At 57.0% G+C, this 23526-nt stretch overlaps 7 protein-coding genes and 1 non-coding gene across 8 annotated transcripts; 5 read left to right on the top strand and 3 right to left on the bottom strand.

Moving 5' to 3' along the window:
* Positions 1 to 49: 49 nt before the first annotated feature.
* VTJ04DRAFT_4525 (uncharacterized protein) lies at positions 50 to 905 on the top strand (the record flags this gene model as incomplete). Its single annotated transcript, XM_069362543.1, has 3 exons — positions 50 to 618; positions 680 to 784; positions 842 to 905. 3 exons carry the CDS (start codon positions 50 to 52, stop codon positions 903 to 905), a joined length of 738 nt encoding a protein of 245 aa, XP_069219479.1.
* A 597-nt stretch (positions 906 to 1502) lies between these two features.
* On the top strand, positions 1503 to 3260 carry VTJ04DRAFT_4524 (uncharacterized protein; the record flags this gene model as incomplete). The annotated part of the gene is made up of 1 exon (XM_069362542.1): positions 1503 to 3260. One exon carries the CDS (start codon positions 1503 to 1505, stop codon positions 3258 to 3260), a length of 1758 nt encoding a protein of 585 aa, XP_069219478.1.
* A 156-nt stretch (positions 3261 to 3416) lies between these two features.
* On the bottom strand, positions 3417 to 5597 carry VTJ04DRAFT_4523 (uncharacterized protein; the record flags this gene model as incomplete). Its single annotated transcript, XM_069362541.1, has 10 exons — positions 3417 to 4281; positions 4345 to 4445; positions 4500 to 4559; positions 4626 to 4787; positions 4853 to 4873; positions 4943 to 5065; positions 5121 to 5201; positions 5266 to 5351; positions 5421 to 5457; positions 5532 to 5597. 10 exons carry the CDS (start codon positions 5595 to 5597, stop codon positions 3417 to 3419), a joined length of 1602 nt encoding a protein of 533 aa, XP_069219477.1.
* A 944-nt stretch (positions 5598 to 6541) lies between these two features.
* On the bottom strand, positions 6542 to 6638 carry VTJ04DRAFT_t50. Its single transcript has one exon. It is a non-coding gene; the product is annotated as a tRNA-Leu (tRNA).
* Positions 6639 to 13756: 7118 nt separating this feature from the next.
* On the top strand, positions 13757 to 16351 carry VTJ04DRAFT_4522 (uncharacterized protein; the record flags this gene model as incomplete). The annotated part of the gene is made up of 4 exons (XM_069362540.1): positions 13757 to 13793; positions 13873 to 14169; positions 14236 to 15099; positions 15168 to 16351. 4 exons carry the CDS (start codon positions 13757 to 13759, stop codon positions 16349 to 16351), a joined length of 2382 nt encoding a protein of 793 aa, XP_069219476.1.
* Positions 16352 to 16980: 629 nt separating this feature from the next.
* VTJ04DRAFT_4521 (uncharacterized protein) lies at positions 16981 to 17208 on the top strand (the record flags this gene model as incomplete). Its single annotated transcript, XM_069362539.1, has 1 exon — positions 16981 to 17208. One exon carries the CDS (start codon positions 16981 to 16983, stop codon positions 17206 to 17208), a length of 228 nt encoding a protein of 75 aa, XP_069219475.1.
* A 59-nt stretch (positions 17209 to 17267) lies between these two features.
* VTJ04DRAFT_4520 (uncharacterized protein) lies at positions 17268 to 18408 on the top strand (the record flags this gene model as incomplete). The annotated part of the gene is made up of 3 exons (XM_069362538.1): positions 17268 to 17361; positions 17443 to 18064; positions 18159 to 18408. The coding sequence occupies 3 exons, from the start codon at positions 17268 to 17270 to the stop codon at positions 18406 to 18408; spliced, it is 966 nt and encodes a 321-aa protein (XP_069219474.1).
* A 497-nt stretch (positions 18409 to 18905) lies between these two features.
* VTJ04DRAFT_4519 (uncharacterized protein) lies at positions 18906 to 22667 on the bottom strand (the record flags this gene model as incomplete). Its single annotated transcript, XM_069362536.1, has 3 exons — positions 18906 to 20656; positions 20722 to 20928; positions 21008 to 22667. 3 exons carry the CDS (start codon positions 22665 to 22667, stop codon positions 18906 to 18908), a joined length of 3618 nt encoding a protein of 1205 aa, XP_069219473.1.
* Between the last annotated feature and the right edge of the window lie 859 nt (positions 22668 to 23526).

Raw genomic sequence — 23526 nt, 5'->3', positions numbered from 1 at the left:
CCCAACCCTCCCAACCGACGGGGAGCGACGCCGACCACAATCCCACAACATGCGCGCGACGCTCCGCCTCTTCGCCGCCGTCCGCCCGGCAGGCGCCCGGTACCTCGAGCCTGGCGCCCCGACCGGCCTGACGGGCCTGTACACCCACCCCTCCCCGCGCTCCACCCTGCTCTACCTCTACAAAACCACCCTCGACAAGCTCAAGCAAGTCCCCGAGCACTCCGTCTACCGGCAGTCCGTCGAGGCCGTGACCAAGCACCGCCTGGCGCTGGTCGAGGCCGTGGTGCCCCCCGGGTACAACGAGTGGGCCGAGAAGGCGCGCAAGCTGCTCGAGCAGCACCCGGACAAATTCTCGGCCACCGGCGGCACGAGCGTTTCCGGCGCGAGGGCTCTGAAGGTGGATCGCGGCGGGGATGTGTTTATCGTGCGCCACGTGCCGCCGGAGGAGGATATGCGTGATCAGGAGTGGGATGGAGAGGTTGATGAGGGCCCGGAGCTCGAGGGGAGCAGGACGCTGGAGGAGAAGCAGGATCTGAAGCACATCTTTGAGAGGACGGATATCAATGACACCGAGGGGGATATTCCGTGGGAGCCGGAGCCGCAGCTGACGGCTGATCAGTGAGTTTTTGTCGGCACGTTTTGGGTATGAAGGGCTTGAGGCTAATGCTGTGACTTGCAGGGTCGAGGAACTCGAGGAGAAGATCGGTGCCGGTTTGATCGAGGAGGTGATTCAAGTTGCCGAGGGCGAGCTGAAGCTGGTGGACGTCATGCTCAAGTCCAAGCCGTAAGTCATCTGCAGCTGTTAGTCATCTGGACACTGGTTGCTAACCTATGTATGCAGTTGGGAGCCTCTTGAGGAGCATCCTCCTGAGGGCCAATGGACCTACTTTGAGAGGAAACCGTAGGAGGGATGGGGATTTGATGTATCGAAGCTATTGTACATAAAATAAATGCGGTGCAAGTTCTCGAGCCACTTCTCTTCTGTCTCTCCTCTCTTGCCCGAATGTTCGAGCAGGACTCCAATGGTTCAGAGTGGAACTGCCAACTGCCTCATGGAACAAAGAAGCATGAGGTGCCGGTAAAGCTGACATCAGTTCATCTGTCTGCTTTAGGCTTTGAATACTTGGACAGCAGCTCAGTCAAGAGAATGGCATCGTCAAAGTTGGAGCTCGGACAATTCAGCGCCAATACGCCGTAATTACACGTTACGCTGCTCCAGTTTTCTCGTTCATCTGACATCTCAAACAACAGTGAATGGGCAACCACTTTCAACATTCAAGGAAATACCAGACTCATCAAAGCTTCAGGGTTATCCTCGATCTATTTTGTAAGAGACACAAACAACGGACTCATCTCACACAGGGTCCATTATCTCAGCCCAACTTGACGCCGGTCGACCACACCCAAATCGTCACGTCATTCTCCATCTCACTCACCTCTTATCCCTTCCCCTGACCAAGTAAACAAACCCAGCACCACCAACAATCATCCGACCCTCCACCATGGACGGTCCCCACAATATCCAAACCCGGCGCAAATCCAAACGCAAACGCACCTCCTCCGCCTCCACCACCGCCACCTCCTCTAACGCCATCATCAACCCCCTCTCCCACCCGCCTGACACCCTCCGCCAGTTCGCCGTCGCCGGCTATCCCATCGACCAACCTCTCCCGAGCAAGGCGTATCCAGGCTTCCCGCACCGTGCCGGAAAGTTCCCTTGGGCCTGCGGCGAGGCTAACGAAGCCGCCGGCGACTCAGATTCGGATCAGGGCAGACCAACAACTTCGGCCAGGAAGGGAAAACCCAGAGCAGCAGCAGCAGGAGGAGGAGAAGCAGGCGACGCCGACGTCGACACCAACCCCTCCGGCCCCTCCGACATTGACGATGTCGACGCAACCAGCAGCGCGGGCTGGCTCACCACCGACGGCGAGGGCGAAACCACCGCCGACGAATCCACCACACCCTCTGCAACGCGTCGAAGAGCAAAATCAAAATCCCAACACATTCTCGACCGGAGATCCCAAGCCTACCGCGCCCGCGTCGGCGCCGTCGAAGCCATCGTCCGTCGCTGCCTCGAGGAGGGCGACATCGTCACCGCACGGAGAGCGTTTGGGCTGTTGGCGCGCGCGAAGGTGTACGGGAGGAAGGTGGACTTGCGGTGGGAGAGGATTTGGGAGATGGGCGCGGAGGTGTTGATGCGGGAGGGAGAGGAGATGAAGCGGAGGAGAAGGAGGCAGAGGAAAGAGTTAGATGATGAAGGGGAAGAAGGGGAGGGGGTAAAGAAGGAGAAGGAGGAGGGGGAAGAGGATGTTGACGGAGAAAAACAAGGAGAGGCGGAGAGTGAAGAGGACGAGCACGTCGCCGAAACCCGGTTCAGCCGTCTTAAGGCTTACTACGAGTACCTGATCCAGCAGTACCCGTACACCAAGCAACACGCGGCGCGCAGCGGGCCGAGCGCGGTGGATTTTCACGTGGCGCTGTTCAGCACCGAGATGGAGGCGGTACATTCGGCTCATGCAAGGGGGCTTGCTCGGCTGGAGCGGGGAGACGACGATGACTACGACGATAACAACGACAACGACAACATCGACAACGAAGATAACCCCAACCCCTGGAATCCTGACAACATCGACATTGATAACTACAACAACACCACCCAACACCACCACCACGACACAATGGACCTCGACCCCTCCTCCTCCTCCCCGCCCGGACCGGCGAACAACTACGGCCTGCGCTTGACCAACTTCAACTCCTCCGACCACGAAGACACCAAAACGCCCAATATCTCTGCGCCTCCCCAACCCGGACCAACCTTCACCCGACACCTCCGCCGACAAAACGCCCTCCGCCTCACCGCGCTGCGTCGCATGCTCTCCATCGCGGAACGGATGGACACAGCCATGGAGGCGGTGCCCTTCTCACGCGACCCGGAGATGTTGAGGTTGCGCGCCATGGTGGCGCTGTATATCGCCGATTTGCAGGTTCCGCCATCATCACCAGCCGGACTAGGTGGGGGTAGCGGTGCGAGTGGTTCTTCTGGGAGGAGGGAAAGGGCTAGGGAGCGGAGGAGGGCGAGGGATTTGTTGAGGCGGATTAAAGAGGCGGGAGGGAGGTTGGGGGAGGGGGATGAGGCGTTGCTTAGGGGGTTGGAGCAGGAAGAGGAAGAGGAGGAGCAGGAGGATGGTTATGGAGAGGGGGGTGGAGGAGGGATGATGGGGTTGGAAGTGTTTAGTTCGATGGATATGGGAGGAGTTTAGATGGCATAGACGATATACACACCTTTGATCAACAGAGGACTACCTGATCCTGATTAACTAATTCCGTATACATAGTAAATTACGCCTGAACAACTACAGCCCCTCGCCTAACCCAACCTACTAGGTATATACCACCACAATCATCACCTCCCACCATCAAACAGACACAGCAACCCCCTTCTCCTTCCCCCACCGCTGGTAAATCAACGCCCGATTCCCGTTCCCAACTACCACGCACCACTCCCCTTCCGGGCTCCACCCGACCTGCCGTCCAACAAACCCGGGCTCGATCTGCAGCGTCCTATGCGCCTTGACGTATCCCACAGGGTTGGACAGATCATACATGCTCGCCCATGCCTGCAGGGTGTCGCGGCTCCAACCGAGCTGGGCGGCGGCCGCGAGGGTGTCTGGGTCGAGCGATGCGGAGGGGATGGAGGCGGAGGGGGGTTGGTCTTTATCTGTTGCGCCTCCAGCAGGAGTAGCGCTGGGGTTGGTGCCGCTGAGACTCGGCGTCACGTCCCTCCCCGTACCCGCGTTGGTAGAAGCGGCAGAAGCAGCGGGCTTTTTCCCTCGCTTCACCGCCAACCAGCTCGGCTTCTGCACCACCGCAGCTCCCTCGCCCGTCAGCGGCTTGCCCAGCCTGTGCGCCTCGCGCAGCTCGGCCATGTACTCCCTATACGCGCCGAAGCGGGCAAAATCCCAGAAAAACGTCTTTGACTTAGCATTGGCGAAGGCCAGGATCGGATGCTTTCCCGGCGCGTGAAACATGCGGAAGCGCATGAAAAACTGCACGCCGCATTCCGGGGTGTGAAACTGCGCCAGACGCGTGAACATGGCGGGCCGGTCGGCGGAGGGGGTCGGGTTGAAGTAGGAGCGGGTTTGCTTGGTCATGTCGGTTGGGGTGGGCGCCTCGAGAGGGCCAGGGATCGGGTCGGAGGAGGAGAAGCCTTCGATGCGCCACAGGACGATGGAGTCTTCGTGGCAGGCGCGGGAGAGGATGAGGTCGCCGTAGAAGGCGACGCTGGAGGAAGGGTTAGTGAGTTGCTGGATGGTTATCCGAGGGGGAAAATGGGTATGGACGTACCAGTCGACGAGGTTGTTGTGGACTTCGGAGGAGGAGAAGTGCGGGTATTGGAAGACGTAAGGGACGTCGAGGTGATCGGTAGGGAATTCGGGAAGCGCCCACTGTGGTATGTCAGTTGGTTGTCTCACAGGTGATTTGATATTATGTATGCTCACCATGTTGATGACTTGGTCATGGCCAGTGGACAAGAGATAGCGGCCATTGTCGTGGAAGGACTATCATCGGTTAGTAACCTGGGACAGTTGTGACTTTGTCTTTGTTGCTTCGAGTAGAATACGTACCACACTCAGGAGGTTGTAGAGATGGCTCTCACCTCCGAGGATACACAGACATGGCTGCTTGTCATGTGCCGCTGCTAGACTCCATATGCGGATGGTGGTGTCATCTGATGCTGAGGCGATGATGAGTGGGTTGGCGGGGGATGTGGCTAGGTCGTTGATGCCCTAGAATGTGTCAATTTTCTGCATCTCTCGAATCCATCCGCACAGGATCAAATTTCTTGACTTACACCGCCATGGCCGACAAGAGTCTATATCTCGTTAGCTTCTTCGAACGAATCCTTGAATGACCGTCGGTTAAAAAGTTCCTCAAGACTCACCTTGACCAGCTTCGCTGTTTGCACGTTGTATACCTTGATGGTGGCGTCATTCCCAGCCACACAGAGCCATGCCTCGTATGTGATGGGATCCCTTGACCAGGTACAAGCGCAGTTTTCGCTATCCTGGGGCCAGTTACTAAGAGAATCCTCTTTGAGATATGACATTGAGTTTACTTACCGAGTCATCACGGATCAGCTGCAGCACCTCGCACGGGTTGGCGTCTTTGTCCGTGGTCTGTGTCAAGCGGCAGATGACAGCCTGTCGATGGCATGATTAGGGAGCTGTATTCGAAGAGACGGGTTGGAAAGGGAGATGGGCTTACATGCTTCTTGCTGGCGGCAGCAAATATCGGAGGTGCCCCTGGCGGGTTGTAGGGGTAGAACTTGACGTCGAAGAATTCGGCGAGATCTAATGACGAGAAAAAAGTATGAGCAGACTGCATCCTGTAAGATCGAAGAGAGCTCAAACACAACATACCTTGATTTGCCCCATCTTCGGGGTTCGCGAAGTCGTCCTAGGATGAGAGTCAGCGTTCAGCCAGGCTCATCATCTTCAGTCCGTTATGGTTACAACCACGATTTCACATACCTGGAAAACGAACGAGGTGCGTAGCCGGGGGAGTTCCCACTCGGCAGCATCCGGAGCTGGTGCCATGTTTGTCGGATAGATAGGTTGAGGATCAGGTTGCAACCCTGAAGTCGGAGTTGATGCCGAACAAATCACGGTGAGCCACCGAGTTTACGGACGAAGTCACGGTGTGGGGCCGGTCCGGGCTCCGGGAGTGACGGGAAGAGAGGAAAGATGGGGAACGACGAGTTCGAATGGAGAAAGAAATGGGGGTGCACTTGCGTAGTTAAATTGGAGCAAAATTCAAACCATCAATTCATATATATAAACCTTGAGATTTCATCTTCTTTCGTTGTTTCGAGACTGAGGTGGATGAGGTTTGGATGTTGTCCCCAAAACGGCATTTAGGAGTGGGTCCCGGTCTCGAGGCGCGTCACCACTTAAACTGGACGCGACGCGACTCCTTCCCTTCGACGTCTTGCGTTTACACACTTACACACTGACAACCTCAACTACTCCATCACTAGATGACACCACCATTCAAAATTGGGACATGGGCTTGAAAATGCCATGAATACAGACCCTCTAATTTATCTTGGAAGTCCCCCAATGACTGAACTTAATTCAGGGATCGGCCATCGATGAAGGAAACCTCATGAATTGAAAAGAAAGGGAAAAGATGATATGAATATTAGTATTAGTTGAATGAGAATGTTGATAACCTCAAAATCTGGTAATCGGTTGTGTTGTGCGCAGGAACACCAAAAAATGATCAAGAAAGAAGAAAGAAAGAAGAAAGAACGAAAGAAAGAAGAAAGAACGAAAGAAAGAAGAAAGAACGAAAGAAAGAAGAAAGAACGAAAGAAAGAAGAAAGAACGAAAGAAAGAAGAAAGAACGAAAGAAAGAAGAAAGAACGAAAGAAAGAAGAAAGAACGAAAGAAAGTCAAAAAGCTCACCGCCCAGCCCTACTCCCGCGCCGGTTGAGTAGAGGTGGAATGGTTACGAAAAACTCCGCGAAGAGTATTTACTTCGACACTCCTGGGGATCGAACCCAGGACGTTTTCGATTTACGGCGTGGGCGGCCTGGCGAATCTAGGACCGCCTCCCTTTACCACTGGGCCATTGTCCCTTTGTGCTTGGGTCAGTGTCCGGGGAGGCGATTGTTGCTGGGAGGGAATGCGGATCAAATATATATACTGCCGTCCAATGGTCGGCGGGGAGGGTGAAGGACGGGTTCACGTTTCTCCTGGAGCATGGACGCACTTGAGCAGTACGTCTGCCATGCTTCCTCTCTTCCCACGGCTCAGGTTGGCTGTTCCGACCGAGATAACCAGGTGATGTATGTGCTCTGAGACGCCCGGTCACACTTATGTTTGAAAACCACGTCGCCTGAGTGTGTAGATGTTGGATGTTTGGCATTCTCAAGAGTAAAGTGGTGTGGGTTCCTGGAAGAGAGGACAACAACATGACGACCAGTCCGCTGTCCACCTCGAAGAAGATGGGGAGACTGCCAGGTCGATAACAGCTGAATCCACAACAAATGTAATTAATCATGACAGCCCTGTGACTCATATGATCGGGTACCTATAACCATCTCGCGCTTGCTAGAACTCCCGTCCCTAAACCTGCAATCATCCCCCATCTCCCGCAAGCCTCAACACACCTGCCATCTTCCAAACACCTCCTCCAAGCAACCTGATGCGTTCTACCCTGTGTGATGTCCACTGCCGCCTCTACAATCCGCAGGAAAACAAGTCCTTCCAGGTTTCCCTCCTTCCATCATCACCACTGAACAAACCCGTGTACTCACATACCGGCATATACATACCTCCATACCTCGTGTGTAACTCCAACTCCCAGGGCAGTACATCCAAACATGATATTACTGTACATACAAACCGGAAAGCTCCGCCCACCATCCCTCTCCCATCAACCCGGAACACAGTGTTCGCTCCGTCTATTCATCCATCCCTCCCCTCTTCCCCGACCGACCTTAGACAGACACCTCCGAGCACCAACCAACCAACCCTCCAAGTCTACAACCCCTCCCACCGCATCTCGCAGCACTTCCCCGCGTTGGCGCAGCATTGGAACAAGCAGGCCAAGCCGGAACGCCACGTCCGACTTGACTTGCAGCAGTCATTCCATCCGTCCTCTGCCGCTGGGGCAGCTGCATCTTCCCATTCGCGTCCATCCCTCCGGAGCCATTCATACAGAGCTCGATCAGGCCACTTTCATCCGGATTGATCCGAGTATGGTAGGTAGAGTAGGTAGGTAACCGTCGGTCAAGACAAGGCAGGACAGGACAGAGCAGTAATTACAGGGTAGGGAAGGACAGGACAGTGTCCGCTCACTATCAACTGACCTAACCAGCGTTCTTCCCGAAACCCAAAACAATAACAAATATGGCGGTGGCGGCGGAGACACAGCAGTTTACTACATATACTCATACGTTCGAGATGATTTATATTATCTGATGAGCTGCTGCTGCTGGGCGCCCTCGGCTGGATAGCCTGGGCAACTTCTCCCATCTCATGTGGCAGGAAACAAAAAGTGCACAGTGTAACGGGTAGCCGCAGATGGGGGCCTTCACACTAACTAGGTGAGGTGGAGGGTGTCAGTTGGGGAAGTCCCGGTCCGGTCTTTAGGTCAAAGTTTTCTCTGGTTGGGGTCGGAGAATAGTTATCAGGTGCTCCGTTGGCGTTTTATGATGGATGGAGTTTTCCCTGTATACGTCCTGCCTCAGACAGATAGATGCCTTTTCAACCGGGTAGAGGTGGTAAAGTGTTTTTGCTTATTGCACAGCGCCGGTGTAGCTACCGAGTTATCAAGTGGATGGATAGTAGAACCAATCGAATGTTGCCCGATCCAGAGCAAACCAAGCAACACTCCCCGGTGGCGTCCGTCTCGCCTCAACTTAGTCCCGTCGACGTTCCAGGCCGTCGAGACACACTCTGCTGGACTGGCCAGGTGGGCTGACACTCATCAATCAGCCATCCCCGGCGCAAAAAAGAAGCCCATCGCAACACCGTGACCACCAAATACCGAACCACAGTCTCAGCCCATCCATCCATACTACTCGTCCTCCAACCACCACCCCTCCTCCACGACTTACTTACCCAGTTGTCCCCCTCCTCCCCAAGCCACAAGAGATAACAAACCCCAAACCAGTCACAGAACCTGGTTTCTCTGACGAAAGCCATTGTCTGTCGGCACATCTCCCATTATCCATACCAGATACATACTGTATGGATGCACATATCTCCATACTAGTACTTGTAAGTAGAAAGGGAGGGGAGATCATCGGCGATAACCAGGGCGGCGTCTGCAAGCCAGATCCCCGATCTCGCGGCGCGTGCGCGCGCGTTCGGCGCCTGCGAACCAGGAATTGAACTGCTCACCGTTGCCGACTCCGCCATCTCGTCATCTCAGTTATTCTCGGGGTTTCTGGTCGCCGCGTGACTACCTACTGCGACATATATACATACACCAGGGATGCTTTCAGCAAGAGAGAGGGAGAGAGAGAGCAAAAACGGGCGTTTCTCTGGGTCCAGGGATCTGTCGTCAATCTTTCCTAGGTAGGGGAGGGGCACGAGGAGGGAGACGAGGAGGAGGAGGGTTACACCTCCCTGAGTTCTGTGGACGAGGCTGATGTCGTCACAGCTCACGAGCTAGCTAGCCAGCTCCCTGGTAAGTACTGTACTCCGCAGCTAAGGTACCAGGTAGCTCCCTAGCTAGCAGAGCTCCTTGCCAAAAATGTTGCTGCGCCGCGGAGACGCATCGGTAGATATTTGGGCCTGATCTGGACGCAAGCCAGAGAATCAGGTGAGAGACGTAGGTAGTTACCACTGCGTATGTTCTGTACATACAATTGGAAGTCTGTGTGTGTGTGGCTGACGTTTAAGAGCGAAAGCGCGAGGTGAATACCAACAGCCCAAGTGCCCAAATTCCTCTTTTCAGGAACAGCAGGACCAGCCACGGCACTTGACACGAATCAACACACTCGGAGCAAATCCCGTGTTCAGCCCTTCCCAAGCCCCTGGGACGGCCAGGCCCTTTTGTTTTTTCCCCCCTCCCTCCCCCAGAAGTCATATGTATGTCAAGCCAAGGAAGGAGGGCGGCCTTTAATGCGCGTCTGGACGGAAATGTGAGGCGGCATGCAGTGCGTATGGGTGTGTGAGTGCTCCGTGGATGCATGTCTGCTGCCAGTCTCTGGGCGAATCGGGATGGAACGCGCATGGAGAGAAGCTGCACGGAACTACAAGACGGAAATGTTGCGTGTCGATCACCCAGCATTGTCGGAGACATGTTGAGATGTCGATTTCTCAGAGCAACACAAAACCTGTCAAGTGAACGGTGGCCGCACGGCGCGCCAGAGGGGCGGCCAGTGAGCGGAAGATACTGAACGCCTCAAGCTTCTCCTGGATGTCCGAAAATCTTCGGGGCGCAGGGCTGCCCTGTTTCTCGAACCCCACGCCAAGGTGTGCTGGGCATGGGATTGTTTCTCAAGTTCTGAGCAGCTGTGTCAAGTGTTTGCTCGCTTGGGCATAAGCAATTGTGGTGGAAGTGGTTATTGTTTGTCGAGATGTTGGATACTTCGTGGGCTCTGGACGACCTATCTCCGGATGCTTGCTGCCTCTTGCATATGGACAGCATTGCGCTACAAACCGGAACGCTCGGAATGGACGGCAGAGTGCGCATGCTCTTCCAGAGAACTCTCGCCTACTCATACAAACATATGACTTTCATCAGGCAGGTTGACAGTCAAGAGGGTTGGGAATGCCCGGTTACGTATTGAGGTGCAGGGATTGGAAGACGTAGGGCCCTGACGATCATGCAGACGAGCAGATATGGTAAGTCAGAATGCGGCTAGGCCCTCGATGGTCACAGACAAAGGCGCTTCACAGCGATCGGACTGATTACACTACACTAATAGGCTAGTGGAGCACAGGATGGAAAATAAGGTTGGGATGGGATTTCGGATGGATTTCACGATGGGCATTCTGGTTTCATCTCTGTGGCGTCACCCCAACGATGATGTACACTAGTGTAGATTGTGTCCGGAGTGGGCGTCCGGTTTTCCACCATGAACCACAATGGTTGCTCTTTGGTTGACGACTCGGTAGGACATCACAAAGGTTTGATCGTAGGGACCGACTTCCCTCCGACTGACGCGGCCATGTCGGCGGGTAAGGCCCGAAACTGAGATGGAGGTTTTTTCGACATGGAAGGTTGACCGCCGAACTCACCGGATTTTGGGAGAAAACAAAGGACATGTTGAGGCATGTTGCACGGTAGCGAAACTGATGTTCATCAACTTTCCGCTGTTGTATTCTGGATTCTGGAGCCCGTCGTTTGTGATTACCCGGACGGGCTAGTGATTGCGGCATGGCCTCCGGTCGTCACGGCATGTCAGCGTTGGGATCCATGACCGGATGTCGAGTCGAGTCTGGTTGAGGTTGAACAAGAAGAATACAAACAGGTGTGATTGGCAGTGGTTGGCAGCTATGGGGGTTCAATTCACACTAGCGTTATCTGGAGATGTGAATGGGAAACTCGAAGGCGGTGCTGGGATTTGGATTATTACTTCACAGTAAAGCCAAGGATGGAGACGTTGTTCAGTCGGTGCAGGTGATGAGATGGCGGTGACAGTGTGGAGGACAGAGGACGAGGACGTTGATACTAACGTAGCTGATGCTTCGTCGCTACGTTAGTTCCGGGTTCCATTGCGGTGTTGCCGTCAAGGAGACGCAACGTCGTGCCCGAGGGCATGCCACGGCTGGTTCTGTAGATTGAAGACAATATACAGACTTGACAACGCTGATGCTATTTCCAGGGTTTTGACGTCGAGAACAAACTTCATAACCCGGAAACGGAACTCTCAGAGACAGACAGTTCCCATTTTTGGATTGTCTCTGAGCCCTTCCTTCCTTCTTCTCCCCATCTCGGGAGCTTTTCTGGAGTTGCGGCTTCAGGCCCCCAGTGGCCGCGGCCCCGCCTGCCAACATGGAACCCTTGTCCCAACTGCCACTTGCTGCAAGTGCCACTGCCATCCCGCCTGCCAAGAAACAACAGTTCAGCCCGCCCGGGGCGCTCTCCGGGGGAAGAGCGACAGGGAAGGCGGGATTCACAGTTGGCACTTGCCCTGAACAGGCTTGGACATGCCCATCCGTCCTCCGCAGTATCGGCAGCTGCGTTCACTTTTCGCTCGCACTTGCACTTGACTCCATTGGCGGTGGGGAGCAAAAATTGCGCTTTTCCCTTCCAAGCTTCACTTTTTTCACAGGAAAGCTCGGAGCGGCTCCTGGGCTCGGAGGGGCCATCTCGGGATCCGCTGCCGCGGCTGTTGCATCCCTTTCCGCCCACCCCAGCAGAGGCCCCGGGCAAGCTCCAGCGCCCTTCCAGGTCCCTCCACCAAACAGACGCCAGGCGCAGACGCCAGACGCCGGACAGGCCGCACGCAACCACACGCAACCAAAATCTAGACGCAACCCAGCGGGTATAATCGTTGACATTGGCCCGTTCTCGCTCGCTCGGCGTCAGTCCGGCCCATGCAACCGTGGCCTGACGCCAAAGCTAATGTACACTCATATGTACGGATCTACGACGTGCTGCCGCTTCGTCTCGTCTCGTCTGGTCCATACGACTCCGTAGGGTCCGTGTGTGTGTGCGATCGATGCTACCACCAGACAGATCCAGACAGACAGACCTCTCCTACTAACCGGACGCCCGTGAACCGGAAAGGACACCGGGCTGACGACGACGACAAGACCGGGTGCGGAAGGGAGGAGAAGGGATATCAATCCAATCCGACCTAGAGCATGCGACCGTCAGCATCAAAAACCCATGTTTCTCCCTGATCTGGCCCGGCTTACACTTGTTGATCTGACGTCCCGCGACTCCTCTTCTTCGCTCTTGTTGACTTGACATTGGCCGAGGGACGGTTGACGAAGCATCACTGCCGTTGTCCTCCTCCAGCCCCTGCGCTGCAGCTCACATACCTTCCACACATACCAGCCCCCCGTGGACACATCCATCACTCAGGAACACACGTTCTCTCTCCTTTTTAGGACGCCATTGACATGCCGGCTTGGAGTTCTGTGCTGCACAGTACGGAATCCCATTAGTACATACCAGCACACGTTTGCGCCGTGATTTGCGGTCCAGACTGGGCCCTTGTCTCTGTGGCTGTCTCATCCCCGACAGCCACAAACCTTTCTGAGCGACCGGGCCGTCATCCTTGGATTCGCCGTCCCGAATCAAATAACGGTGCTCCGGCGCGCCCACTCCGCTCCGGGTCCCAGCAGCCTCCCATCCGCGGTTCATACTAACTACAGGTCCTGTCCTTCGTTCGGCCGCCAAACCGTTGAAAGAGGGGGATCACCATCCGTGAACCAAGCTTCCACCGCGCCGTAGAGACACCGCGCAGCACCCCTTCCTTTCCTTCAACCACCGCTCAACCCCGACCTCTTCCCTTCGTGCTCTGGTCGGCTGCACAAACCGAAAGACATTGCCCGCTGTACGACCACTAAGGGCTCGTTTTGGCTTGTTGCTCCAACCAACCTCGACCGCTCTTCTTTTCTTGCGCGTCTTGCGTCCTGCGCCCTGCACCCTCCCGCCATCTTGAGGCTGTCTCTTGTCTTTTCCTTTCTTCCCTCCTTTCTTCTCTAGAAACCCTCGGCATCCTGCCTGCTTTCTCCCCGCCGGCCTCAGACGCACGCATCCCGTCGGCGGAACGGGTGGGCCTTGATATATCCGGTCCTAGGTGACGGCGGGATCTCTGTACTACCGCGATTGCCAAAGCACAAGACGCAGCGGCCGAGGCCACTGCCCACATACGCCAAGGGTGGGAGCTACCGCCAGATACCCGACCCTTTTTGTCGTCGTCCGCACCTCGTCGTGTGTGACGCGTTGATTTCCTGGTCCCTCCAACCTCTCGGGAAACCTCAGCAACCATCACCCTCCAACACCTCCCCCGGTTTGTTCTCTTCTCCGTGACTCCAACCCCTGGAACACCATCACACCTGGACTGCACGACGTCCCTGTGTTTGTGGTGTGCGAGTGCGCGTGCCTGCTCGGCCTTTCGCCGACGCTGCTCTCAACACCAGGTCGGTCATCTTGCTCGCCAGGGACACCACGAGCTCTCCATCAACGCATGGACAGTGGCAGCTCGTCACCACTTTAATCTTCCTTCTTGCACACCAGGCCGGCCGTCCTCCGACGCGGCCCGTCAGCATCAGCCGCCATGGATCCCCGAGATCAGACTTTCATGACAATACACAGTAGGTGGACACATCCTTGGACCAGAGGACGTTGCCAGGGCCTCTAGCAGTGGGCTGACTCGGAGTGCTTTTCCTCTAGACCTCACAGCCGATGCCAACATTCTCTTCGCATCCGACTCCATCTATGACATCCTGGGCTACCAGCCCGACGAGGTGAGAGGAAAGTCGGCTTTCGAGTACTTTCACCCCGATGAGGTGCCATTTGCGCGGTCCATCCACAGCCGAGGTGTCCTGCTGGACAAGGCGGCCGTGCTTCACTACGCCCGCATCCTGGCCAAGTCGGGGCAATGGATCAGTTGCGAATGCTGCTTTACCGTCGTGCACAATGTCCTCGTAGCGTCGACGAGCATCTACTACAAGGGGGAGAGGAGCGAGAGTAAGAGCCTAACACCCCCGAAACCCACATCTCGTTTGTTTTACGTGCTGACCTTTGGTGATTCAGGGAGAGCGAGGGACGCGCCACACATCAGGCGCATCTTTTCAAGCTCGCCGCGTGATCCCAGGTACCAGATGCTGGAGCACCTATCGCCCAAGTTCAAGATGCCTCCGATGGAGCGAGAGCCACGGGCAGCGCTTATTTTGAACCGCTTCACCCGGAACCTTAGCATCATGTATGCCACAGACGCCGTTACTCAGATCCTCGGTGTGCGCCCGGACGAGCTTTTGGATAAGCCGTTTTACGAGTGTATCCAACCAAATTGCCTTGACGAGGCCGAGAGGTGTCTCGAGAGTGCCAAGGCGAACGAGTCCATCGCGTACCTACGGTTCTGGTACAAGGATCCGCGCGTGGATCCGAATGACCCTCCCGAGGAGGATGACGACGCAGACGCCATGGACGACGACGACGACGACGAAAGCAGCGCTGGAGAGAGCGAGGTTGACGTGAAGGATCCGAATGTCAAGAGAGAGGAGAGCAGCGACATGGATGTTGACGAAGAAGACGGGAATGTGCAGAATCGTCAGAGTGAGCAAGTCGTTCCTCAGGATGAACCCGGGGCTTCAGGACCGGGAAGGCCTCGTCCGAGAGGGATCCAGACGTTCGAATTGGAGGCTGTTGTGTCCTGCACATCAGACGGGCTTGTGGTCGTCCTGAGGCGAGCGCGGCCCCCAATTCCTGACCCTCAACCTCCAGTTATCCCCTCGCCGTTCCACTACGAAAACGGGCTTTTTGCGGCGCCATGGGGATCTCAGCCCATCGAACCGTACATCCCACCAAATCTTCTCTACACATTCCGCCCACCTTTGTTACCCCAATACATGCCTCTACGAGAATGCGTCAAGGCGGCCGGTGGCCCACCCTTTGACCGTATGTGCCATTTCACTCTGCATTTTCTTGCTTACTTGCCGACGCCGATTTCTAACGACCTGGCACAGAGCTGATGCGCTCGATCCGCGACGTGGCCGTGTTCGCATGGGCCGTGACGGGCATTAACCCGTCTCTCGCCAACTACATGCACGGCCGGCCGAGGATAAGTGGCGACGGAGTCGACGGCCTTCCGGCGTGGAAAGCCGACTACTGTCCCTCGTCCTACCCGCCGCCCGAAGACCTCTCTTCTCCAACAAGAGACGATCACGACGTCCCTAAGGACTCGACCCCGGGTCCCTTCTTTTCTCGCCCCTCCTCTGGCGGACACGCACCGGTACATGGGTTCCGGGCTCGGCACGGCTCACTAGATGAGAACATGTATGACCCCGGTGGTGGTGGTGGCTGTGGTGGCTGCTGCAGGCGGGAGGCGGGATACCCGCCGTCTGCTTGTTGCGATGGTTGCGCCTCGTCCATGTCATGGTACGCTTACAGGAATTGTACTCGTAGCACTCGCTGCGGTCTCGACCGACCCTGCGCTGCCGACGATGAGGCGTGTGGCTGCCATCATCAGCATTGCGGCTACCAGCACCATCACCACCATCACTGCGCAGGCGCTTGCGCGCCGCGTCGCTGTTATCATCACCATGGTCATCAGCACTGCAGTAGTAGCAGCAGCAGCGGGAATATGGACGAACACCACCACCGTCGTCCACCGCTGAGGCCGGCGTTTTCGTACGACGCGTTGTATGATCATGCCCGTCTACAACAGCAACAACAGACGTCGTCGTCGTACCACCCACGGGACGAACCGACGAGGCAACGGCCGCGCGACGTCACTGAATATTCACCACACGAGGGGTGGGGGGTTGGAGGATCTGCTGAGGCGTCTACGTCAACAGCGGCGGGATCCTCGTCGTGCTTGACGTCTGCTTCTTCTTCTTCTTCTGCATGGAGAGGTTGTTGTAATCATAGTAATCTTGGGGGAAGTAGCAGCTGTGCAGGGAGTAGTACTGCTAGCGGTGCGGCGACAGCAACAGCGACAGCAACGTTGTCGCGGGGCGGCAGTTTGGATGGGCCGCCGACAGGAGCAGGAGGGGGTTGTGGGAGTGGCGTGGCTGGAGTTGGCGGTTTGGGAGTTGGTAGCAATACAGGAGAAGGGATGGTGGCTGCCGAGCCGACGGCGGCGGCGGCGGCGGCGGCGAGCTCGGCGACTGGCTCATGGGGTGGGAGGGGAAGGTATTATTGGGAGTAACGAGGTAACTGGGTAGGGTGAAATTAAGGGAGTTTGGGGGGATTTTGGTTTATTGGTGGTGCTCTGGAGCGAAGGTGGCTTTGGGATGGTAGGATGGGATAAGATCAGGTCACGAAGTTCATCTGAGGTACCACATGTGTATTTGTGTTAAGAAGTTGCGCTCTGGTTCCATTGTCTACGGAGTAGGTGCCTACGGGATTCAGGGTTGGGCAGCACTATGTTCTGTGCTGTACTGACTGGGTACGAGTGGGTAGTTCATGCTAGCTGCGTGCCTGGACATATAGGCTTAGTCAGGGACTTGGTGTCTGTGTAGGTAGTTAAAGAGTTCAAGGGTTGGGCAGGGCCGATGAGGTGGATAGGTTAGTTGAATCCAATCGATCATTGTCCGTGGCCGGGCATGTTTGTAGCGTGACAGTGAGATGAGAGTTGGTATGGGAAATAACAAGGGGGAATAAAGTCAACTCTTGTTAGACGGTGCCCTGGTTTATATCTCGTGGTTGTGAAACATCAGAGTGTATGTTTGGTAGTGGTTGATGTTAGGGGAGACGAGGTTGTATCCTTTGGGCTAGGGTTAGGGTGTTGTAAGAGTCTACCGAGCAGAGCCTGGGCCAAGATGCCAAGATGCCAAGATGCCAAGACACAGGTCTCCACGTGTAACCAACGTCACGCAACGCAATCGCAGGACAGGGCAGTCGCAACACAACGGTCTCTTGTCGTTGCAGGGCCAAGACGACGAGCAAGAGGCAACCGTGGACTTCCTGACCCGTTCACCAGATCAGCGGGAAAGACCCCTCGAAGAAGGAGTGACGTTGGACAAGACCACCCAAACCCACCCAGTTCCCTTCAACCGTCATTGACTGAACAACCGACATCTTTCGACAATACCGTACTGGCCTAAGAGCCGGAGAGACCAACCATGCCCGCCCCAAGCAGGCGCGAATACTCCAACGTCCCCGCCGTCGAGATCGAGGACGACGATGACGACGGTGATCTGATCGACCCGGATGACGGTATGTACCCTGCATAATCTCCCATCCTCTCTCCCAACCTCCCCAGCTGGTAACTAACTAACCATCCCTCCCTCCCCAAAGCCGACCTCAACACCTTCGACGACCCCCTCGCCCAAGCATCCTCTTCCTCTTCTGCTCGAAACCAGCAGCAACAACTCCACGGCAACATCTCCTCCTCCTCCTCCGCCACCACCAATCAGAACCAATCCTGGACCTCCCGCCTCACCTCGGGCGGCGAATACCGCGCCGCGCCCCGCTCCACCATCGACGAGTCCGTCTGGGCCACCCTCCGCCGCGACCTGCTCGCCATCTGGCGCAAGCTGCTCGCCGTGCTGTACCCGCGCCACCTGTTCGCCGCGTGGACGTCGGGCGACGGATCGATCCGCGGCGCCTACGCCACGCTGCGCGCGGGCGGGTTGGCGGGCGCGAGGGAGCTGGCGGGAAGGGTGTTGGATGCTGAGAGTTTGCTGAGAGGAGGGGAGCAAGGAGGGGGAAGTGTGGAAGAGGGGGCGAGCACTCCGGCGGGGCAGATTAGGGATTGGGATCTCTGGGGCCCGCTGGTGTTTTGTTTGTTGTTGAGCACGCTGTTGTGTTTGAAGAGCAGGGAGCAGCAGAGGGAGGTGGTGTTTTCGGGGGTGTTTGCTCTGGTGTGGATTGGTATGGCGGTGGTGACGGTGCAGATTAAGTTGTTGGGAGGGAATATGTGAGTCCTTCCCTCTCCCCTTTTTCCTGTTTACCTCTTTCCTCCACTCCTCACCACTTGGTCGGGTGGCCGGGTTTGCTGACCTTCTTAACAGCTCCTTCGCCCAAAGCATCTGCGTCATCGGCTACACCCTCTTCCCCCTTGTCATCGCCGCCCTGCTCTCGGCCCTGAGCCTGCACTGGATCGCCCGCATCCCTGTCTATATTTTCCTGATCCTGTGGTCGCTCGCCGCCGGCGTGAGCATCCTCAGCGGCAGCGGCGTCGTCAAGAACCGCGTCGGCCTGGCCGTCTATCCGCTCTTCATCTTTTACGTGGGCCTGGGGTGCCTGTGCTTCATAAGTTGAAGCGGGAAGAAAGGAGGGGCTATCAGGACGTCGGGGACGACAAGATGGTGGAGGGATTGCTTTTTCTTCGTTGTCAGTTGGCAGGCTAGGCTAGGGCGGCTGTCGGTATTTGTATTCTAACGAACGAACGCTCTGCGGTGGATGGATTGTGGGCGCTTGGGAGGTTCAATTGCTTCGTGCTTACCAAAATAAGGAACGGAGGAGACATATGGCATTCGCCGAGGATATTGCGTGGCAGGTGTGTGAGCAGCATAGTGGTATCTTTATTCTCTATTGATTTGAGAATAACATGGCGCTGGCGGCCTGGATTTTGTCGCCTCAATTTCACCCCAAGACTTCCATCCTCATCCTCGTCCTGAGTTGTATGACATGTGTGCCGGGCAATCCATTCCTAGGTGATCCCTCCAAGCACTCTACCCTGACCCTAAGCTCACTTGACGCCAACCTCACTTATATCAATGAGAAGGACCCGTTGGCAAGTAATTACTTAGCTAATATCATACCCCATCCTCATCCCCCTCCTCCTCTAATAGCAACCCCCTCCCATCCTTAGCCGGCACCTTCTCCGCCACCACCACCGTCTCGATCGTCGTCGTCGTGTTCGTCGCCCCCGGCTCCGGACCCATCGGCAAGCTCTCCACATCCACCTCCAACCCGAGCAACGTCCTCAACACCACCCTTGCCCCCGCCTTGCTCATCACCTCGTTGCCCTCCCCGCACATCTCGCTGGCGCAGCACTCCGGACACCCATTGTCGCACGCGCACGACTCGACCCGCCTTAGCGCCTGCCGCAGCAGGTCATCGACGAAGTCAAACGCCTTCGCGTTGATCCCCGACCCGCCAGCCCCTCCCTTGGCGTCGTAAAACGTCAGCCGCGCGGGGCGTTTGCGCTGGCTTTGGCTGGCCGTGGGGGAGAATTCCTTGATCGGGGATTTGCATTCCGTGCGGACGTCGCCGGGCGTGCTCAACACAAAGTTCGGGATGAGGTGCATGCACGCATGCTGCGCGGCATGGATAGCCGCGGCCGCGTGCAGGCGGCGCGAGGCGAGGATGTTCAGCGCGCGCGCGGGTATGTCGAGCCACATGCCCTTGCTGTGGCGGATCACGGGGGGGTTGTCGACCTGCACGGCGTCAAGCACGCGGCCCCGGCGCGGGTCGACTTTGAAGTAGCCAAAGACGACCTGCTTGATGCGGATGGCGCCGTAGTAGGCGCGGCAGGGGGAGTGGCGGATGCGCTTGACGGCTTCCGTCTCGATCGGGTCCACGTCGGTGAAGTCGCGCTGCTGCGTGATCCAGTCGACGCGCACGCGCTCGACGCGGGCGAGTTTCTGGTCTGGGTTGAAGTCGCGCACCAGGTAGGTGGCACCCTGGTGGAGGAAGATGGCGCCGTCGTAGATGGTGAAGGTGGCGCGCGAGGCTTCGAGGAGCTCGAGCACCACGTTGCGGTTGTTGGTGGTGTCGATGATGGCGAAGTGGTCGTCTTCGACGTCGCGGATGGAAACGAAGCGCCAGGGCTGCGGCCGGAAGCGCGGGTGGCAGTGGTAGAAGACGCTGCTGCTTTGTTGGTCGTTGTCGTCCGCCGGGACGAGGCGGTCGGCGCAGATTTGCGCGAGGTCGTCGCCAAAGTAGGCGGCGTCGGTGGGAGGGTGGATGGGCAGCTCCTGCGCGGCGCATTGGAGGTGGGCTTCCTTGACGAGCATGTTGTTCAGGTCGACTTGCAGAGCGCAGTTGGGCTTGGTGAAGAGCTCGTCCGGGTTCTGCATGTAGTACTGGTCCGTGGCAAAGCCGTCGCCGACCAGGATCGAGAGCGAGTCCCTGTTCCTGCGTCCCGCGCGGCCGCTCTGCTGGCGCAGGTTGGCAATGGAATAGGGAAACCCCCAGGTGATCACGCAGTCCAGACTACCGATGTCAACCCCCAACTCCAGGGCCGTGGTGGCGACGATCCCCAGCAGCTTTCCCTCGAACATGTCCGCCTCAATACGCCGCCGGTCCTGGGGCGTGTAGCCGCCGCGGTAGCCCATGACGCGGTTCGCCACCTCGCCGCGGCCGAGCGTCTCCAGATGCTGCTTGACGGCGCCCACCAGCTTCTCGCACTGCTCGCGGACGCGGGTGAAGGCGATGACGCGCACGCCGCGGAGGATGAGCTCGCAAAACAGGCGGGCACACTCGAGCATGGCGTTGCCGCGGCCGCTGGCCGGGTCGCCGGGGTCTTTGTAGGGTGTGTTCCAGCAGAGGAACTCCTTGCGGCCTGGGAGAGTCAGTCAGTCGAAACATGTAAACCAGAGGATTCCACCGTGTAGAGCCAACTCATACCAGACGGCGACCCATCAAAATCCACCAACCGCACATCCTCAATGCCAAAGATGGTCTTGAAGTGTTCCTCAGGATTCGCCACGGTCGCCGAGCACGAGATGAACTTGACATCGCTGTTTCCCAGCGCCGCACAAATCCTCCTCAGCCGGCGCATGATGAAGGCGACATGCGATCCCAGCAGGCCGTTGTAATAGTGCAGCTCGTCCACTATGTAAACGCTCTCGTCAGCCAAGTTTTCACTTCCCATCCCGCCCCCAGGTCCTTTATACTGCAATAAAATACTCACCTACAACAAACTTCAAATTCACCAAAAACGTCCTCCACCTCTCCTCATTCGGCAAGATACTCACATGCAACATATCCGGATTCGTAAACACCACCCTCGCCTCCTCCCTGATCCTCCTCCTCTCCTCCATCGGCGTGTCCCCATCAAACGTCTCCACCGCAACCTCCTCTAAACTCGGCATGTACGCCATCAGTTCCTTCAATCCCCTCCGCTGATCCTGCGCCAGTGCCTTGGTCGGGAAGATGTACATCGCCCGCGTCTCCGGGTCCCGCTCCAGCGCGTGCAGCACCGGCAGCTGGTAAATCAGCGACTTGCCCGAGCTGGTCGAGGTGGCGACCACGACGTGGTGCCCCGCGTGCAGGGCGTTGATGGCCTCGGCCTGGTGCGCGTACAGGCGCGTGATGTTGCGCGCGTTGTACTGCGCGTTGACCAGGTCCTGGCTGAGGAGGAAGTCGAGGTCGCCGTAGACCGCCGGTTGCGCTTCAAAGACGCGGTGGCCGTCGGGCACGATCTGGCCGACGTACCAGGGGGCGGATTTGAGGTCTTGGACGATTTCGGAAATGGGTTTGCGCTCTGAGGGGATGCTTGGGGGCAGGTTGCTGGGGAGGGGCCGGGAGGGGTCTTCGACTTCGGGTTTGGGTTGGGGAATGTAAGCTTGGAGGGTATCACGCAGGACGAGCTCCGGATCCAGTCCCTCCCGGACGCAGCGCTCGATGAAGCCGTTGGCGGCTTGCACAAACTTTGCGTTCCGCCGCTCGATGAGGCGCGTCATCTGCGCCTGGCTGTAGACAGGCATTTTCATCTTGTCTTCCCTGTCACGAACCCTATTGCTGGCGGCGGCGCTGTTCCCGGCAGACTTGGTACCGGCCGATGCCCGCTTGAGCTCACCATCCAGGAACTCAAACACCAACACCTGCTTTGCCGGGCCCGGAGGCGCCGGCTCGCGGATCAGCGCGGGATCCTTCTCGGCCTCGCCCATGGAGATGGCAAGCTCGTCCTCATCGACGTACTCAAATCGGACGGTCACCGATTCAGGGGCCTGCTGATGCTGGTGGTGCTGACTGGGCCCGGCTCCCGCTTTCTCGCCATCACCATCACCATCCTCATCATCAGCACCTGTTGCCTCGTTATTAGGAGTACCAACACCACCAGTTCCCCTCGAGGCAAGCAGCGCCACCACACCCGCCACATCCTCCACGGTTAGCGGACATCTCGTGTGCCCTTCCACAGCCGGACGGAGGGTGTCGAGGGTGGGAGCCACCTGGCGGCGGGCAGAGAGGAAGGTTGCGACCAGGCTGAGAGCGCGATGGACCTTTTCGAGGTGAGTGAAGTAGGGCGGCCAGGGACATGTTTTATCTGTGCTGGGGGTCGTTTTCGTTGTTGTCTTTGGCTTTTTGGCTGTGGCGTTGGTGGTTTTTGAAGTGGTAGCTTTCTTTCTATTACTGGCCTTGGTGGTGGATCTTGTGTTCTCGGTTCCTTGGATATCAATGCCAGAGCCAGTGGCCGAGTCTCCCTTTTCATCGGAAGAAGCAGGAGATGCTCCCTCATTGGAAACCGAGGCCGAGGCAGAAGACGAAGCCAGAGCCCGAGATGAAGTCGGCGCTCTCTTGCGCTTCCCTAGGTGAGCCCCAGGGGTATTATTGTCGTTGACACCAGACATGGCAGCATGGGTTGTGTGGGCGCTGGGAGTGTGAGATGGTCTTCTGCCGGGACTGGTGGTGTCTTGGAAGATGGAGGTTGGGAAACGACATAAAGAAGACGCGATTGGCGTGTCAAAGAGCGCCGCGAACATGGCGGGAAAGCACGTGATACCCATTAAATGACCCTAACCCAGACATCTTCTGGACACTCTGAACCTGTGTCATGATCCCAAGTCGCTATCAGAACAACGGCAACTCAGACAATAACAGCATGGGTAGACAGATAGTTGGCATCTAAGTACTTGGTATCAACACAACTTCCACCCACCCGCCGCCATGGCACCTCACCTCTCCCTTTTCTTCCCCTGCAGTACGGAGTACTTAGCACCTGTACTAGTAGAGACACCCTCCCCTTACCCCCATACACAGTGCTCCGAAATCTCAAGTCCTGATGTTGTACTCTCGCCCCTGAGATGAGACCACACAACAACCCCATCCAAGCCGAGAGTATAATATACAGAACGTGACAAATGCGCCTCCCACGAGACACCCCGCTTTCTCGCCATGCAAGCCACCTGCCTATGTATGTATGTATGTGCCTCTTGTGCGCCAGACCAGACCAGACCAGACCCCTTCCCGTCTGTCTGCCCCAGAGTACCTAACCTATACCACTGAGCAACCCCTCCAGAGCGAGCCAGCCTGCCGTTTCCCCAGACGTCAGGGGCCCCGGGCTATGAGAGTTTTGTCGTCAGATGGGTCACTCCCCTTCTCTAAGCGCATCAATGTGTCTCTACCGGATCGACCGCATCCACCCACGACCATGTAAGTCCGCCGTCAACGGAAAGCATCTCCGGAAGTTGAGCAACTGGCCGCGTCAAC

Source organism: Mycothermus thermophilus, assembly GCF_041956435.1.
Source record: "Mycothermus thermophilus strain CBS 625.91 unplaced genomic scaffold VTJ04scaffold_3, whole genome shotgun sequence".
Lineage (NCBI taxonomy): Eukaryota > Fungi > Ascomycota > Sordariomycetes > Sordariales > Chaetomiaceae > Mycothermus > Mycothermus thermophilus.
Note: the sequence above shows the minus strand (reverse complement) of the source record. Positions and strands in the feature narration are given on the sequence as shown.